This window comes from Felis catus, chromosome D2, assembly GCF_018350175.1.
Source record: "Felis catus isolate Fca126 chromosome D2, F.catus_Fca126_mat1.0, whole genome shotgun sequence".
Taxonomy (NCBI): Eukaryota; Metazoa; Chordata; class Mammalia; order Carnivora; family Felidae; genus Felis; species Felis catus.
The window spans coordinates 47734248-47752102 of record NC_058378.1 but is presented as its reverse complement, the minus strand read 5'-3'; the positions used below and the strand labels follow the sequence as shown (position 1 = coordinate 47752102).

General features: G+C 41.0%; 1 protein-coding gene and 1 long non-coding RNA gene across 5 annotated transcripts in view; one reads left to right on the top strand and one right to left on the bottom strand.

Annotated features, from left to right (window-relative positions):
• Nucleotides 1-5307, bottom strand: part of LOC101096765 (WASH complex subunit 2) — a 62098-nt gene extending 56791 nt beyond the window's left edge. For all 4 annotated transcript variants that reach the window (XM_019813511.3, XM_019813513.3, XM_019813514.3 and 1 more), the window contains exons 1-3: nt 5161-5307; nt 4947-5069; nt 3992-4156 (exon numbers count right to left, since the gene is read on the bottom strand). In XM_019813511.3, the coding sequence (XP_019669070.3) occupies nt 3992-4156; nt 4947-5069; nt 5161-5163 (291 nt within the window). In that variant the 5' untranslated portion in view covers nt 5164-5307. The remainder of the gene's footprint in view (nt 1-3991; nt 4157-4946; nt 5070-5160) is intronic.
• A 39-nt stretch (nt 5308-5346) lies between these two features.
• LOC102901166 lies at nt 5347-15438 on the top strand. Its single transcript, XR_441434.5, has 4 exons — nt 5347-5581; nt 10400-10499; nt 13791-13880; nt 14981-15438. It is a non-coding gene; the product is annotated as an uncharacterized LOC102901166 (long non-coding RNA).
• Nucleotides 15439-17855: the final 2417 nt, after the last annotated feature.

Below are 17855 nucleotides of genomic sequence, written 5' to 3'. Positions count from 1 at the left end.
GTCACGATCATGGGATTGAGCCCCACATCGGGCTCTGCACTGACAGAGTACAGCCTGCTTTGGATTCCCTCTCTCCCTCTCTCTCTGCCCCTCCCTCTCTCTCTGCACTCATCTCTCAAAATAAATAAACTAAAAAAAAAAAAAAAAAACTTCACCAGAAAAGAACAGCTGAACAAAAGACAAGGAAGACATGAAGACTGTGATTCAGAAAACACAGTTTATGATACCCGCCTAACCCCCAAAATTCAAACAGATGCTAATCCAATACCATGTGGTACAGGGACATTGCGTAGACCCTTCCCAATTCTACTCCGTGCCCCATCTAGGTCTCTAACACTGATCACAGAGACGAGCTGAGCACCTGATCCAGCAAGAAAAGTACAGAATGAGAGCAACAAGTATACCAGAATGGACACCAAATTTGGCTTCATGGAAAGATGATGGGCTGCATATACACCTCTAAACTGCCTCTGCCAGTGAGAAAGACGCTCAGGACCAAGCACGGACATTCTACATAGATGACCAAAAAGTGACTACAGATTTTACTAAAATACTGGCTCTGTCTTAAACTTACTGGCAAAGAGATCTCTAATACCTTCATTAAGATCCTTATTTTACAGACTCCCAAAAATGCTAGTAGCGGCAATTCAACCTGAACTACTAAAAAAATGCACACCCGTGTTGCATAAGGTACTTGCATGATGCTATTTGGTCTTCTCTTAAAAGTCCTGAATAGAGCTTTTACAATTTAGCAATTTTCAAAATCCTTCCTATCACTTTACACCTAACAATCTCAGGAAATAACCTACTTAATAATCCTTTTTCCAAAGATGGTCTATGGCTGACACTCAGAAAGTTACACTAACCTCCCTCTGAGAAATATAGGTCAGTTTAACTAAGCTTCCTCTCCATCCTCATCTTAACAGTCCCTCCTTCACACTCACTAGGCTCTAGCCACACTTGCTTCCTTCCTATTCTGGAATTACACTATTATGGAGGATTGTGATCTTCTCTAAAGACAGGCTCTATCGGGTGCCTGGGTGGCTCAGCTGATTAAGCATCCAACTCTTGGGGCGCCTGGGTGGCTCAGTCGGTTGGGCGGCCGACTTCAGCTCAGGTCATGATCTCGCGGTCCGTGAGTTCGAGCCCTGTGTCGGGCTCTGGGCTGACAGCTCAGAGCCTGGAGCCTGTTTCGGATTCTGTGTCTCCCTCTCTCTGACCCTCCCCCATTCATGCTCTGTCTCTCTCTATCTCAAAAATAAAAATAAACGTTAAAAAAAATTAAAAAAAAAAAAAGCATCCAACTCTTGATTTCAGCTCAGGTCATGATCTCACAGTTCATGGAGCCTGCTTGGGATTCTCTCTCTCTCTCTCTCTCTCTCTCTCTCAAAAATAAATAAGATTTAAATAAACAAATAATAAAGAGAGGTTCTGTCTAATTTAACTATGTATTCCTAGGATCTAATACTTAGGAAGTCGATATATAGGGAAGAGCACAAAAACAGACACTCAGATCAACAGAGAACCCAGAAAGGGACCCACAAACATATGGCCAACTAGTCTTTGACAAAGCAGGAAAGACTATCCACTGGAATAAAGACAGTCTCCTCAGCAAATGGTGCTGGGAAAACTGGACAGCGACATGCAGAAGAATGAACCTGAACCACTTTCTTACACCAGACACAAAAATAAACTCAAAATGGATGAAAGACCTAAATGTAAGACAGGAAGCCATCAAAATCCTCCAGGAGAAAGCAGGCAAAAACCTCTTTGACCTTGACCACAACAACTTCTTACTCAACATGTCTCCAGAGGCAAGGGAAACAAAAACAAAAATGAACTACTGGGACCTCATCAAAATAAAAATTTTTCTGCACAGCAAAGGAAACAACCAGCAAAACTAAAAGGCAACCGACAGAACGGGAGAAGATATTTGCAAACAATATATCAGATAAAGGACTAGTATCTAAAACCTATAAAGAATTTATCAAACTCAACACCCAAAAAACAAATAGTCCAGTGAAGAAATGGGTGAAAGACATAAATGGACACTTCTCCAAAGAAGACATCCACATGGCCAACCAACACATGAAAAAGCTCAATATCACTCATTATCAGCGAACTACAAATCAAAACCACAAAGAGATACCACCTCACACCTGTCAGAATGGCTAACATTAACAAGTCAGGCAACAACCGATGTTGGCAAGGATGCAGAGAAAGAGGATCTCTTTTGCTCTGCTGGTGGGAATGCATACTGGTGCAGCCACTCTGGAAAACAGTATGGAGGTTCCTTAAAAAATTAAAAATAGAACTACCCTAGGACCCAGCAATTGCACTACTAGGTATTTATCCAAGGGATACAGGTGTGCTGTTTCGATGGGGCACATGCACCCCAATGTTTACAGCAGCACTATCAACAATAGCCAAAGTATGGAGAGAGCCCAAATGTTCATCGATGGATGAATAAAAAAAATGTGGTATATATATAATATATATATATATTATATATATACATATACATATATATACATATATGTATACATATATACATATATGTATACATATATACATATATGTATACATATATATAATGCAGTATTACTTCACAATATATAATATATACATATACATATATATACATATATGTATACATATATACATATATGTATACATATATACATATATGTATACATATATACATATATATATAATGCAGTATTACTTGACAACCAAAAAGAATGAAATCCTGCCATTCGCAACTATGTGGATGGAATTAGAGGGTACTATGCTAAGCGAAATTAGTCAGAGAAAGACAAATATCATATGACTTCACTCAATGAGGACTTTAAGAGACAAAGCAGATGAACGTAAGGGAAGAAAAATAATATAAAAACAGGGAGGGGGACAAAACATAAGAGACTCTCACATATGGAGAACAGAGGATTACTGGAGGAGTTGTGGGAGGGGGGATGGACTAAATGGGTAAGGGGCATTAAGGAATCTACTACTGAAATCATTGTTGCACTATATGCTAACTAACCTGGAAGTAAATTTAAAAAGTTATTTAAAAAAATAGAATAGAATAGAATAGAATAGAATAGAATAGAATAGAATAGAATAGAATAGAATAAAATAAAATAAAATAAAATAAAATAAAATAAAATAAAATAAAATAAAATAAAATAAAATACATATAGGGAAAATCACACATGGCTTAAAGCCCAGTAATCTTTCTAGAGTTCATTCTGTACCACAGGTTCAGCCATCATAACAAAACGTTAATCAAGAATATTCCAGGGGCACCTGGGTGGCTCAGTCAGTTAAGCGTCCAACTTCAGGTCATTATCTCGCAGTTCACGAGTTCCAGCGTATTGGGCTCTGTGCCGACACCCCAGTGCCTGGAGCCTGCTTGGGATTGTCTCCTTCTCTCTCTGCCCCTCCTCCACTCATACTCATTCTCATTCTCTCTCTCTCTCTCTCTCTCTCTCTCTCTCTCTCTCTCTCTCTCTGGCTCTCTCTCAAAAATAAACATTAAAAAAAATCCAAAAGAAAAAAGAACATTTCAAGTAGGCACACATATGCCTTTAACAGAATTCATCAGAACATAATGGACACAATCAATAGTGTAGTCACATGCTGGTCAGACCAGGATCAGACCAGGCAGGTGTACAGCTCTCCTTAAGGGACATGGCCACAATAAGGCTTGGGGAATACCAGCACAAGTGCTGACTATCCTCAAAACTAAAAGGGTACGAAAAACTAGAATGTAAGATAACTTTATCATTAAATTTTTTTTAAAGGCCTGAAAAAACAAACTGTACTAATTTAAAAAGGCATTAATCCTAGAGAAAGAAGCTTCAATTACCAAGAACCCCTGTGTTCATGAAAATTGAGGTGGGTACCTAATAATACATCATTTAATACCCCAAGGGACTCTTGTTCCTCCAGAAAACGCTATTTATAAGTCTGACACAACTAAGTAACTCACGTTTTCAATGAACTGGGTATTAGACAGCATAAGGAAGTCATTGAAGACATTATGTAGGCGACAATCTGTGGCTTTAGTTTCCCGGATTAACCCATCCACTTGTTTCTTGATTTCATGGGTCCTAGAGATAGTCTGCTGTGAGAATTCCTGTAGAAACTGTAGTAGCTATTTAAAAAATAAACATACAGTAGTATCAATATCATATGAGTCTACTCCGTGTGTCAAAACAAAAAAGAACCCATTTCCTTTCACCTTTGTGTGTTAGAATGTAAGAGATGCTGCTTTCGACAACACCCAAAACCAAGTATCACTGAAAAACATTAACAAAGCTCATCCAAACAGTGGCAAGGAGTACACCGACACTTGCTATCTCGCTTCTGGACGAATTTTAAAGTCTTGTTTGGTTATCATTCTACAGAAATCCCAGATCAAGGGCAAAATAACAAACTGCCACTCTTATAAAAAGAAAAAAATCGTGTTCATATGGGACTTTGGAATCACAGTTTCGGGAGTCTTGGGTCCCCGGCCTTTAAAGTCCCACTCGAGGATATCCATATACAGGCTTGTCTACCTCCCCACACAGTCCAGGTCCCAAAGTGAAATGGCCTCACTAGTGCCCTAGCAAACCCGCGGCGCAGAGATAACCTATCTGCCTCCATCAGGATGGAGATGGGAGCAGCGCTAGAAAACCCAAACAAGGAAGAGACCTGCGTCTGGGCTGCAGTCGGAGTGGGGGAACTCAGCCGGCTAAGGACGATGGGCCCGCCCCGCCCAGGTGCCTAGGGACTGCCACAGTGGCGTTTTTGGGGAGGGATGCGTTATGAACGCATGAACAGGGGCAGCAGAATACACCGAGTGGAGAAGGAATCGGGGTCTCCTGTCCTCCCGCTCGCAAGCCGCGGGGTCACCCCAGGCGGCCCGCCCTCCGCTCCGCTCCCTGGGGCCCGCCTCTCACGCCCGCATCGGCCGCCAGCGACCAGCTCTGGCTGCTCCTGCGGATCTCCTCCACCGACCAGGGCCGCTCCCACACGGGCTCGGACGCCGGCGCCCGCTCCTGGTCGGGGGTCGTCCGGTTCATCTGCAGCGGGAAGAATGAGAAGACGGGCTGAGGTTGGGGAAGGCACCAGCCCCGGCCCGACCCCGTTCCGACCCTGGCCCGCCGCCCTCACCATCCCAGTTGTGCAGCTCCGCGGCCTCCGGGGCAGCCACGATCGCACCCTCTGAGGTCCGCAGGTCTGCAGAAGCCAAACCCTGAGCCCCGAGCCCCGAGCCCTGCGGCCCCGGCACGTGACCAACTCTCATGTGACCCGCCCCACACGTGACCGGATGTGTGGTGCCGCCGGAAGGAAGAAGAGCGTGCAGACTGGGGGCTTGAGTTAGTAGGCCTGCTGCTGGGTTCGCGTGGAAGCTGGGAGCAGGGAGGACGCCGACGCCACGGGGTGCTGAAGGGAAGCGTTCGGCCGGGTTGCTCTTGACCCGGCGAGGGCAGACGGCCGCTGAGGAGCACGCTGCCGGCCCGGCTCGGCTCAGGAGGGGAGCCCGAAAGAAACCTGTGAACTACCCGCCTGGGGGCTTATGCCTCCGCGCGAGGTGAGCGGAGCGAAAGCTACCCCCGGCTGCGTCTTTTCCTTGTTTCATCTCCGCTACCCTTCGTGAGGTTGGCGCACAGGCGCTCATTAAGTGGAGAATGACTGGCCAGTCTGGCCATCACCATGCCCGCTGACCTGCTTGGTGTCAACTCACTGCCTAGGGCCTGCATAATATCCTTTACTCCCTGGACATTACCCACAGATTCAAGCTCAGACGTCTCATAAGACAAGCAAATACCTTTTATAATCTGATCCCTGCTGCGACTGTATCTTCAACCTTCCCAGTTACCCCCTAGCGCTCAGTGATACTGCTAGTCTATTTGCACGCATCCTTTAAATTCCTTCTGCAGAGTTCCGCTTGTGCCAGACCAACTAACTAAATTATCTAAATAAAGATTCCAGTTTCTTTTCATTCCTTTGTACCCAAGGATAAGTAAGTTATTTAACCTCCGTTAGCTTTCCTCCTCAGTAAAAGGAAGATACATATCTTGCAGGGACATGGTATTAAATGTGATGATATTCTTAAAACAGCTATCACAATGTCTGCCTTACGGCGAGCGTTAAACAGATCTTACCGCTTTCTTTTGTTTTTGCCTCTAACACCTCAGTGAAAACTTACCCGAGTATCCCAAGTATAGTTTTAATGCCCCTGTCATTTATTTTCTGTTTGTACAAATATCATAAAATATTACATTGTGTTATAGTGTATTTGGATCTGTCTCCCTTTAATAATAATAGCTAACATTTATGAAGTGCTCAGTATTTACCATTTGATGCATATTAATTTATTTAATTATCTCAGTGACCCAGGAAGTAGTACTATTGTCTCTTTTTTTAAATGTTTACTCATTTCTGAGAGACACACACACAAAGCACGAGTAGGGGAGGGACGGAGAGAGGGAAACAGAGGATCTGGAGCAGACTCTGCACTGGCAGCAGAGAGCCTGATGCACTGCTCGAACTCTCGAACTGCAAGATCATGACCTGAGCTGAAGTCAGAGGCTTAACCGACTGAGCCACCCAGGCATCCCAAGTACTATTGTCTTTATGTTATAGTTGAAGAAACTGAGGCATCGGAAGATAACTAACTTCTTCAGAATTAGCCAGTAAAGAAGCAAGCTGGGAACGTGCATAGTTAGCCACTGTTACCCTGTAGCTAGTCTTAGTTCTTTTAAAGGAACTTTTTTTTTTAATGTGTATTTATTTTGGAGAGAGAGAGAGTGAGCATGAGCGGGAGAGGGGCAAAGAGAGAACAGAGGATCCAAAGCAGGCTCTGTGCTGACAGCAGAGAACCCAACACAGGACTCAGACCCATGAACCATGAGATTATGACCTGAGTGGAAGTCAGAAACAACCGACTGAGCCACCCAGGCACCCCAAAAGAACTTTATTTTTAAGTGACCATCTATCAACCTCTAGCTGTTCCCTCACATTCATAAAAAAAGCAAAACAGAAACCTCTTGAGTTTGGTTGGTAAAATTTAGGTGAACTGGTTACTGCACTTGGCATCTCGTCTGACATCATCATGGGCAACTTCAGGAGCCATATAATGACCCTAGCTTCGATGTGCCTCAGTAATCTCAATCAATATCCCGATTCTCTAAGCACCTTGCTTACCTACACCCTGAACCTTATCACCTGATTTTCTTCTAAATCTGGACTGCAATAAAGCAGCCTTTACTTCCTCGTCTGTTCTCAACTAACCTAAACCCATCTCTCAGTTCTCCTTTTGTCCCCCAATTCCACCCTCTTAGCTTTATTTCCTTGCCTGTTCTGCGTACAGCCTGTGATAGTAGCCTTCTACTTCCCTTGAAAGCCCTTTAATATCTGTATGTCAAGGTTCTGACACATGGTTCTGCTAGCTCCTAACTACAAATCAGTGCAATGATGTCCTTTCTCCTTTCCTGAACCTAGGTTCGTGAATGGAATCACTACAAATTCATATTCTTCAAATTTGGCTGAACTCTCAGCACTGATTAGCAGTCCTTTTGCTTATCTTTCTTTGATCTTTATACTTATACTTGATAGCTCCCTTCCATAATTTCATCACGTTTTTCTTTTTTTTTTTTAATTTTTTTTTAACGTTTATTTATTTTTGAGACAGAGAGAGAGCATGAACAGGGGAAGGTCAGAGAGAGAGGGAGACACAGAATCTGAAACAGGCTCCAGGCTCTGAGCTGTCAGCACAGAGCCCGACGCAGGGCTCGAACTCACGGACCGCGAGATCATGACCTGAGCCGAAGTCGGACGCTTAACTGACTGAGCCACCCAGGCGCCCCTCATCACGTTTTTCAAATTATCTACCCCACTTGCCTCTGCAAGAGAGAATAGACTTCTTACCTCATACTTAAGATGTTTCAATGTGTACACACCTGTATCTCATACAGTTCTTTATTTGCACACAACAGAATTCAACTGGCAAACACCAAGAAAATAGAATTTGGAGAAAAAACCTACAGAATTCACAGTTAAGGAAAAGCTAAGCAAGCAGGTCTTAGGAAGGGCATAAACCAGAGGAAATCGGGAGTCCCCTTTGAGCCACTGCCATCAGAATGACAGCCCCAATCATTTCCCTTCTTGTGTTTCTCTTCTGAACTTTCAAATTCCTAAGATAAATAAAATCTGATTGGCTCCCCTTAGGTCATACCCCCATTCCTTCCACCTCTAAGGGGGACTGAAATTGGTACTGTTCACCAAAAGCAGGGAGAAGAGATGCTAGGAAAACAAAAACAACCGGCTACATGCTCCCTTTCTTTCAGTCTCTGGAAACACTGTCCTTGCTCTTGCCCGAGATTAGTGGCCACTGTGTTCTTGATGGAAGCTTTCCAGCCTCCCCTTGGATAATGCTATCTTGAACTCCACTTCCTGTGTGTTCAATACTGCTCTCTTTACTGGTACTTCTCCCAAAGACCTTTTCAAATGTTTTTAAGTCATGCTTTTTATTGAATCTGTTCATATTAGAGAGCTCTTGCTCTGCCATAACCATGCCTGAGAATTCAGATGAATCTACCCATTGTACCGTATATTAAAACTTGTTTCTGGGCACCTGGCTGGCTCAGTCTGTAAAGCATGCAACTCTTGATCTAAGGGGTCATGGGTTAAAGCCCCATGTTGGGTGTGGAGCCTACTTAAAAACAAAAAACTTTTTTCCTGTGCATTTTGATAAGTTTACAATATTTTAAGTAGTTGTAATACGAGTTGGGTTTTTTTTTTTATGATTTACAAGATTTTATTTTTCACATAGTGGAAATAATGGCATACTCTTTATTTTTCAGTTAATGACTATAGTGTGGATATTGCTTAAAGTCAGGGAAAGGTATAAAAATTGTGTTGAAGACATAAACTTCTCAGCATTACGTAATCCAGTATATCTTATTTCCTAATAGTTTAATGGATATTTCATTGTTCATTAATATTAGAGGATTTAATGAGAAAAGCCACTGACATATCCAGCATTTTATTTAATTTTTTTTAATGTTTTTATTTTTGAGAGAGAGACAGACAGAGAGTGAGCAGGCAAGGGACAGAGAGAGAGGGAGACATAGAATCCGAAGCAGGCTCCAGGCTCTAAGCTGTCAGCACAGAGCCCAATGTGGGGCTCGATCCCATGAACGTGAGTTTTGAGCCCCAGGTCAGGCTCTGTACTGACAGCTTAGAGCCTGGAGCCTGCTTCGGATTCTGTGTCTCCCTCTCTCTCTGCCCCTACCCTGCTCGCTCTCTCTCTCTGTCTCTCTCTCTCTCAAAAATAAATAAACATTTTTTTTAAAGTGTTCAAATCCAGCTGGTTTTCTAAGTAATTGAGTGGTATAAATGGTGTGACTATAGTATTAGAGTTTGGGATTGTAACCAACCATCTCTAACCAAACCCCCAGTCCCTTTGCATGTACTGCTAGCTCTCTGTAGTTCTGATTGCTCTAGAGGGCTTATGAGTTTTGTTTTATAAGAACCCACAAGCCTAAGAATCCAATAATATAAATCTGACCCAATAAATCTACTAACTGTCAGTTATATGCTCTCTTTAAAGAAATGGTAGTTATGATTACTTTTTAAGTACTATTTTAATATTTTATGAATTATATATCTAATAGTTTGGCCAAATTGAAACTCTCAAAATTACTACTACTGTTACCATTTTGCACTAGTAAATGAAGCGTGAACAGCAAATGTGTCCAACTGTGTCCCAACAGTGTCAAGCTCTACCACTGTTAAGGTTAGATTTCTTACCTCCGAGATAGGTTTTGCCAATCGCCCTTCTCTCACCAAATTCTTTTTAATGAGACACAAAATTACTTATGACATTGTTCTTCCTTTCTGGCAAAACCCTTAGTTTAGCTCAACAAACTACTGCCTGCAAAGTGGGTTTACAACTCTTAAAATGTACTTGTAATTATTCTTTACCTGAAGTATTTTTGAAATACTGAACATCACAAAAATCTTCCATTTTATAATAACTTCTAGCTTAGTTTAAGGTACACATAATAATGTAAACCACTAGCTGCTTGCCTTTTCAGTAAAGGTAGGATTCAAGTCAAAGGTATTAAACAATTTGTAAAATTTTCTTTGTTCAGTGTGATTAATTTTACAACTTTAGGGCATTACAGGCTGAGAAAGCTGACAAAAAAAAAAAAAAAAAAAGAACATTGTATGCTTTTATAATGCACAGCTCTCAGATGTTACACTGAAATACTCCCAGAGTTAAAATATCCATGTGTGAGTTTGACCATCAAATATGCTATATGTAATATAAGGATTGATTTTCTAACTCTACTTTCTTGAAAATAGAGTCTAGCCACCCTGTTTGTTTGTTTGTTTTCTACAGAAGTCCCACTAGTGGCAAGCCATGGTTCTTCTAAGAGTCATTTAAAGGGCCTGAGAGAAGATTTTCTCCAAGAACGGGTAGTTCAGAGGCTCCACATGAGGTGAGGCTAGAAATGCTTCCCAGTCAGAAAACCCAGAAACCAGGCACCCCACAGTATGGACAACATGCTCCTCTGTCGAAGGGATCCCTGCTCTCTGACCTGGGTGGAAAAGCTGACCCATACACAGAGTGACAGAGGCTGATGAGTTCTGGAGATCAAGCAGCTTTGCTTGCTGATACTATACTCTGACTCGATATGTCAACAAGCAGCACTTTCAGGGCCCTCAGGAATGGATTTCTAGCACAACCCTTCTGCCCGCCTCTGTTAATCACTGAGCTCTCTTTTCAAGAGTTGGAATTTTCAATCTGCTGCAAGTCCTTGAGAGTTTTGGTACTATAGGACCTTAACCCTTCTACATGTTTATTCAACCTCCCCTTGGCTCAGCTACCTGCCCAAATACATCAGAAGGCAGGCATCTCACCTGCACCCTCGAATAATGCCAACATTATTCTCGGAAGTGGTTGGCGAGTCTCATCAAGGAGAATTGTAATCCTGGGAGTCCAGTTCCTGCATTGACAGTTTAATGAAAGCAACACTACTAGGAAATAGTTCTACTCACCCATTGTTGCAAGTCTGCAACTCCTATATTTGGCCAAGAGGTTGGTTATATATGTTAAAATATTTTACAAATAAATTATAATAAATAAATAAATTTACTTATAAGTATAAGTAAAATATAATAAAATTATAATAAAACTTTATAAGTAAATTATAATAAAATATAATAAATATTACGTACAATTAAATTTTTTCATCTTTTAATGTTTTCACTTTTTTCAATATTTCTTTATTTTTGAGAGAGAGATAGAGAGCCAGCAGGGGAGAGGCAGAGAAAAAGGGAGACACGGAATTGGAAGTAAGCTCCAGGCTCTGAGCTTTTAGCACAGAGGCCAATGCAGGCCTCAAACCCAAGAACCATGAAATCATGACCTGAGCCAAAGTCGGACGCTTAATCAACTGAGCCACCCAGGTGCCCTTAATGTTTTCACTTTTTAATTTGAAATCATTTCGGGTTTATAAAAAGATTATCAAAATTCCCACATATCCTTTACCCAGTTTCCCCAAATGGTCTCTTTTTAATGTTTATTCATTTTTGACAGAGAGAGAGAGAGAGACTGCATGCGAGCAGGGGAGGGGCAGAGAGAGAGGGAGACACAATCTGAAGTAGGCTCCAGGCTCTGAGCTGTCAGTACAGAGCCCGACGTGGTACTCGAACTCATGAACCATGAGATCACGACCTGAACCGAAGTCGGACACTTAACCGACTGAGCCACCCAGGTGCCCCAATGTTTGAGAGTGAGAGAGAAAATGCACACAAACATGCATGCATGGGGGAGGGGCAGAGAGAGAGGGAGACAGAGGATTTGAAGCGGGCTCCGCACTGTCAGCACAGAGCCCGATGGAGGGCTCAAGCCCACAAACCGTGAGATCGGACCTGAGCTGAAGTCAGACCCTCAATGGACTGAGCCACCCAGGGTGCCCCCCAGATGTTCATAACCTACATAAACACAGTACAATCAGCCAGTAAATTAACATTGATGCATTATTATTACTTAATCTATAGACCTCATTTAAACCTCATCTTTGTCCCATGTCCTTTTATCTACCTGGAACCACATAGTACATTTATTATGTCTCCTTATTCCTTCAACTTTCTTTTTTGTTTATGACCTTAATATTGTTTTGAAGAATGCTAGCCAATTCTTTTATAAAATTCTCCTAAGTTTCCTCATGATTAATTCAGGTTATGCATTTTCAGCAAACATGCAAAAATATTTTGGCAACAATGAAAAGGAAAACCTGAGCAGGCCTAGCCTTATAAGACAAGAAAATATACTATAAAGCCTCTGTAATAAAACCGTTACATCGGTGCATGAGTAGACAAACAGACCAGTAGAATAGAGTAGAATAGAATAGAATGCCCCAAAATAGACCCAGGCACATTTGGAAACTTAGAATATTGGTAAAGGGGCATCTCAAGCCACTGGGGCAAAAATGGACTTTTTAAAAAATAGTGCTGTAACAACTGGGTAACCATTTGGAAAAAGATAAGAGTGGAACCATACCTAACACTACATAAAAATAAATTCCAACTGGATTAGAAATCTAAATATAAAAACTGAGTCTATGGTCATAACACCCTTGAATGTGCCTGATCCCACCTAAATGTAAAAACTGAAACTATGCAAATACTAGCAAACAACATGAATGACTTCCTCTTTAGCCTCAGTGTAGGGGAAGTCTAACTATAACTCAAAATCCAGAATAATAAAAAAAAAAATTGATAAATTTGAATGCATAAAAATAAAACATTTTTCGTGGCCAAAAGCCATCACAAACAAAATCAAAAGACAATTGACAAACCAGGAGAAAATATTTGCAACATATATGACAAATGGCTAATATTGCTAATATATTAAAGGGATATTAAAAGAGCTCTTAAAAATTAAGTGGCAAGCCACCACAAAAAAAAAAAAAAAAAGAGCTACAGGCCAATATCCTTGATGAACACAATGCAATGCAAAAAATCCTCAACAAAATATTAGCAAACTGAATCCAAAAGAATAGTTAAAAAAAAAAATCATTCACCAGAATCACGCAGGATTTATCCTGGAATGCAAGGGTGCTTCAATATTTACAAATCAATGAACGTGACACATCACATCAATAAAAGAAAGGATAAAAAACATTATTTCTTTTTTTAAATATTTACTTTTATTTTGAGAAAGAGAGAGAGCAGGGGAGGGGCAGAGAGAGAAGGAGAGAAAGAATCCCAAGCAGGATCTGCGCTGTCAGTGCAGAGCCCAATGTGGGGTTCAATCTCATGGACCATGAGATCATGACCTGAGCCAAAATCAAGCGTTGGACACTTAACCAACTGAGCCACCCAGGAGCCCCTATGATTATTTCAATAGATGCAGAAAAACCATTGACAAAGTACAACATCCATTCATGATAAAAAAAAAAAAACAAACAACAAAGTAGATCTAGAGGGAACATACTTCAACATAATAAAAGTCTTAGATGAAAAACCCACATCATTATTGTATCACACGTGGTATTTTCACAGCCCTAAAAATCCTCTGTGCTCTACCTATTCATCCCCTTCTTCTAAACCCCTGGCAAACACTGATCTTTTTTTCTTTTTTAAATCCAGTAGAGTTAGCAAGTCCTGTTATATTAGTTTCAGGTGTACAATACAGTGATTCAACAATTCTATATATTACTCAGTGCTCATCAAGAGAGGTATGCTCTTTTTTCTGTTTTTAAGTCTATTTATTTTTTTCTTAGTAATCTCTACGCCCAATGTGGGGCTCAAACTCACCAACCCCAGATCAGGAGTCGCATGTTCTTCCAGCTGAGCCAGCCAGGCGCCCCAGGGTAAGTGTGCACTTAATCCCCTCCACGTATTTCACCCATCTCCACTCACCTCCCCTCTGGTAACCATCTATTTGTTTGTTCTCTATTATTAAGAATGTGTTTTTTGGTTTTCTCTTTTTTTTCTTTGTTTCTTAAATTTCCCATATGAGTGAAATCATATGATATTTGTCTTTCTCCGATTGACTTATTTCATAGCATATACTCTCTAGATCTAGCCCTATTGTTGCAAATTGCAAGATTTCATTCTTTTTTATGGCTGAGTAACATTCCATTGCATATATACACCACATCTTCTTTATCTGTTCCTCTATCGATGGACACTTGTGTTGCTTCCAGATCTTAAACAATAAACATAGGGGTGCACATATCCCTTTGAATTAGTGTTTCCAAATTCCTTGGATAAATATCCAGCAGTGGAATTACTGCATCATATGGTAAGTCTATTATTAATTTTTTGAGGAACCTCCATACTCTTTTTTTTTTTTTTTTAAGTAGGCATCATGCCCAGTGCAGAGCCCAATATGTTGCTTGAACTCATGACCCTGAGATCAAGACCTGAGCTGAGATCAAGAGTTGGATGCTTAACTAACTGAGCCACCCAGGTGCCCCATACTCTTTTCTATAGTAGCTGTACCACTTTGTATTCCCACCAACAGTACAGGCACTGTTGTTTTTTCTCTACTTCCTCACGAACTCTTGTAGTTTCTTGTGTTTTTGATTTTAGCCATTTTGATAGTGGTGAGTGGGAAATGCAAATCAAAACCACCATGAGATATCACCTCATACCTGTTTAAAAAAAAAGACAAGAAATAACAAGTGTTGGTGAAGATGTGGAGAAATGGGAACGCTTGTGCACTTTTGGTGGGAATGTAAATTGGAGCAGTCACTGTGGAAAATATAATGGAGTTTCCTAAAAATTAAAAATAGACTACCATATCCAGCAATTTCACATCTGAGCATTTATCTTAAGAAAATGAGAATACTAATTCATAGATATATGCACCCTCATGTTCACTGTGTGACCAGCTAGAACCCAACACCTGACCTTTACTGCCCACCTGCTTATACTCACTGACCTTTGTCCCACATTTTTCCTTAAGCTCTTCTATCCAGCTCATCTTTTAACTCAGGCTGATGGAAACCAAAAGCACCCCTCAAGTGATAGTGACCACCCTGACAAGACCTCCTGCCAACCCAGGCCATCCAGACCAATATGACCATAACCCTGGACTTGCGCCTGCACAGATGGACCATGGAGTGACCTGCAGAATGACTGACAACTTCCTTTACCTCACTATAATACTAAAACTTCTGCTCAAGGATGAGCACAAGCCTCATTTACATAACATACAATGTGTGATATAGGCCCGTTTCCTTAAGTTGAATGCACTGCCTTATGTTCCCCTTTACATTCCATGACAAGGCTTCCCTATCTAAATGTTCATCCCAACCCTAAATAAAAGGAACCCATTTACCCTTGGCTCGAAAGTCACGGCTTTGGAAGTTATTCCCTGTGATCTCCTTATTTGCTGCAAATAAAGTATCCTCTGTCCAACAATTTACCTGGTATAGTTTATAATCTGTGACTCACCAAGGAGCAATTTATATCTATATCTATTTATATTTACATCTATATCTATATTTACATGATCTATATATCATCTATATATCTATATCTATATCTATATCTATATATGTATGCAACAACATGGATGAATTTTGAAGGCATTATGCTAAGTGAAATAAGGCAGACAAGAAAAAGACAAATACTGTTATGATCTCACTTATATGTGGAATCAAAAACACAATGAGTTAATAGATACAGAAAACAGATTAATTAGATTGCTGGTAGCCAGAGGTGCGAGGTGGGAGTGGGCAAAATGTGTAAAAGAGGATAAAAAGAAGAAAAAAGTCAAGCAAAACCGTAGAACCATCTCAAGAGTTGCCATAAAGGATGTGAGAAAATGCAAAATCTATTTTTGAATAAAAAAAGAAAATAAAATTAAGAAGATAAATGTAATTATGAAGAGATGCTTCATTAACATATTTTTTCCAGGGCTAAAAGAGCCCTTGGCCTTTTTCATTTCTGCTCTGGTCACCAAATGTGTGTGTCATTGGGTAGGGTATTTTCTGCCTAGAGATATCATCCAATCCCCCAGGTTGAGGGCTCAATCCACAAGACTGTCCCCCGCCCCCTCCACACACCCAATTCAAATGTCAATCTCAAGTCCAGATTGTTACCCGTGCTTTTGACTGACAGGTATAAATTGGAGGTTCCCATGACTCTCTCCTCAGGTCGATTAATTTGCTAGAGTGGCTCATGTAACTCAGACAAATATTTTACTTACAGGATTACTGGTTTATCATAAAAGGATACCACTCAAGAACAGCCAGATAGAAGAGATGCATAGAGCAAGGTATGTGCAGAGGGGTAGTGGAGTTTTCATGCCCTCTCTGGGTGCCACTCTCCCAGCGCATCCCAGTGTTCACCAACCCAGAAGGTTTCAGAACCCCACTGGGCTTTTATGGAAGCTTCAGTATTACAGAGACATAGTTGATTAAAACAGCCACTGGTAATTGAGTCAACCTCCAGGCCTCCCTTCCCCTGAGGTCAAGCCTCTGATAACAAAATTGTTTCTGCTAGCAACCAATCCCCACACTGAGGGGCTTTCAAATGTCACCTCATTAGCATAAATTCAGATTTAGCGGAAAGGGGCTTGTTATGAATAACAAAAAACACCCTTATCACTCTTATCATTTAAGAAATCCCTAGGGTTCCAGGAACTTTGTTCTAGGCATAGGGATGAAGACCTAATACATATTTATTATAAATCACCATATTACACTACCCCATCTTGTTACTTTGTACACATCAACTTAAATTTGATTTGAAGCTCCCATTGCACTGAGATGGTAGATAATTCCATCTCATCCCTTTTGGGGAATTTTCTTCTGTTCTCCAAGGCATGCCAGGGTTGTAGGGATTACACAAAGTCAAAGTTTTGGAGGGGGTGCCCATGTGGTCTTCAATCTGCTGTCTCCTCCTGTTTCTGGGAGATACTCATTGTCTCTGGTCATTTAGTCTCTTTGGATCATAGCCAGTGCACTGGGATGCAAGAACACCTGGCTCCAGGGGTCCCAGACAGACCAAGTTCAACCAATTGCCACTGACAAAACCCAAAGGGCAAGAGAGGAATGGTGGGGAAACAAGAAAGGAATGTGTTTCAGTGAGGCTGACACTGGGAAAAGAGCAGGCTAACATCTCAAAGACTGTCTCTAAACTGCTGAATATACTTCCAGGTTTATATAAGGAAAATACGGGACAAAGGTTGGTGTGTGAGTGCAGTTGGACATAAAGGTGAGGTCCGTCAGGTTGTCTGGGAGTCAATCATGCAAAAGGCTTGCTGGCTCAGGGCAGTCCTTATTGCTGGAGTAGATGGTTTCGGTTCCCATCAAGGGAATGCTTTGCCCTCCAGGTCTTTTTTCTGAGTTAAGAGATAAGCTGGAAAGAAGAATTAATGATTTAGAAAGCACTGACTGAGGTCAAGATGGAGGTGATTTAAGTCCTCTTTCAATACTTCATTATTTTTATTGCTGAATACTGTTCTATTTCATTTTGTTTAGCTATTCATCTGTTTATGTACATTTGGGTTGTTTTTACCTATTGTTTTTACCTCTTGGCTATTGTGAATAATGCTGCTATAAACATTAATATATCTGAGTACAAGTATATATCTGAGTACCTGTTTTCAATGCTATTGGGTATCTACCTAGTATGATAGGGAAAGATAGGATAAAAATAGGCAGAGAGGGAAAGATTAGGACCTGAAGTCCTTGGGTGGGGAAAAGTACATATTTTGGAAGATTCTGGGAATGTCTGACCACAGCAAATCCCCTCAGATATAAGGTTCCTCTAAAAAATGTAACAGACACCACCTATTCCCCTTCAGGTTTCCCTCAGGAATTTGACAAAAG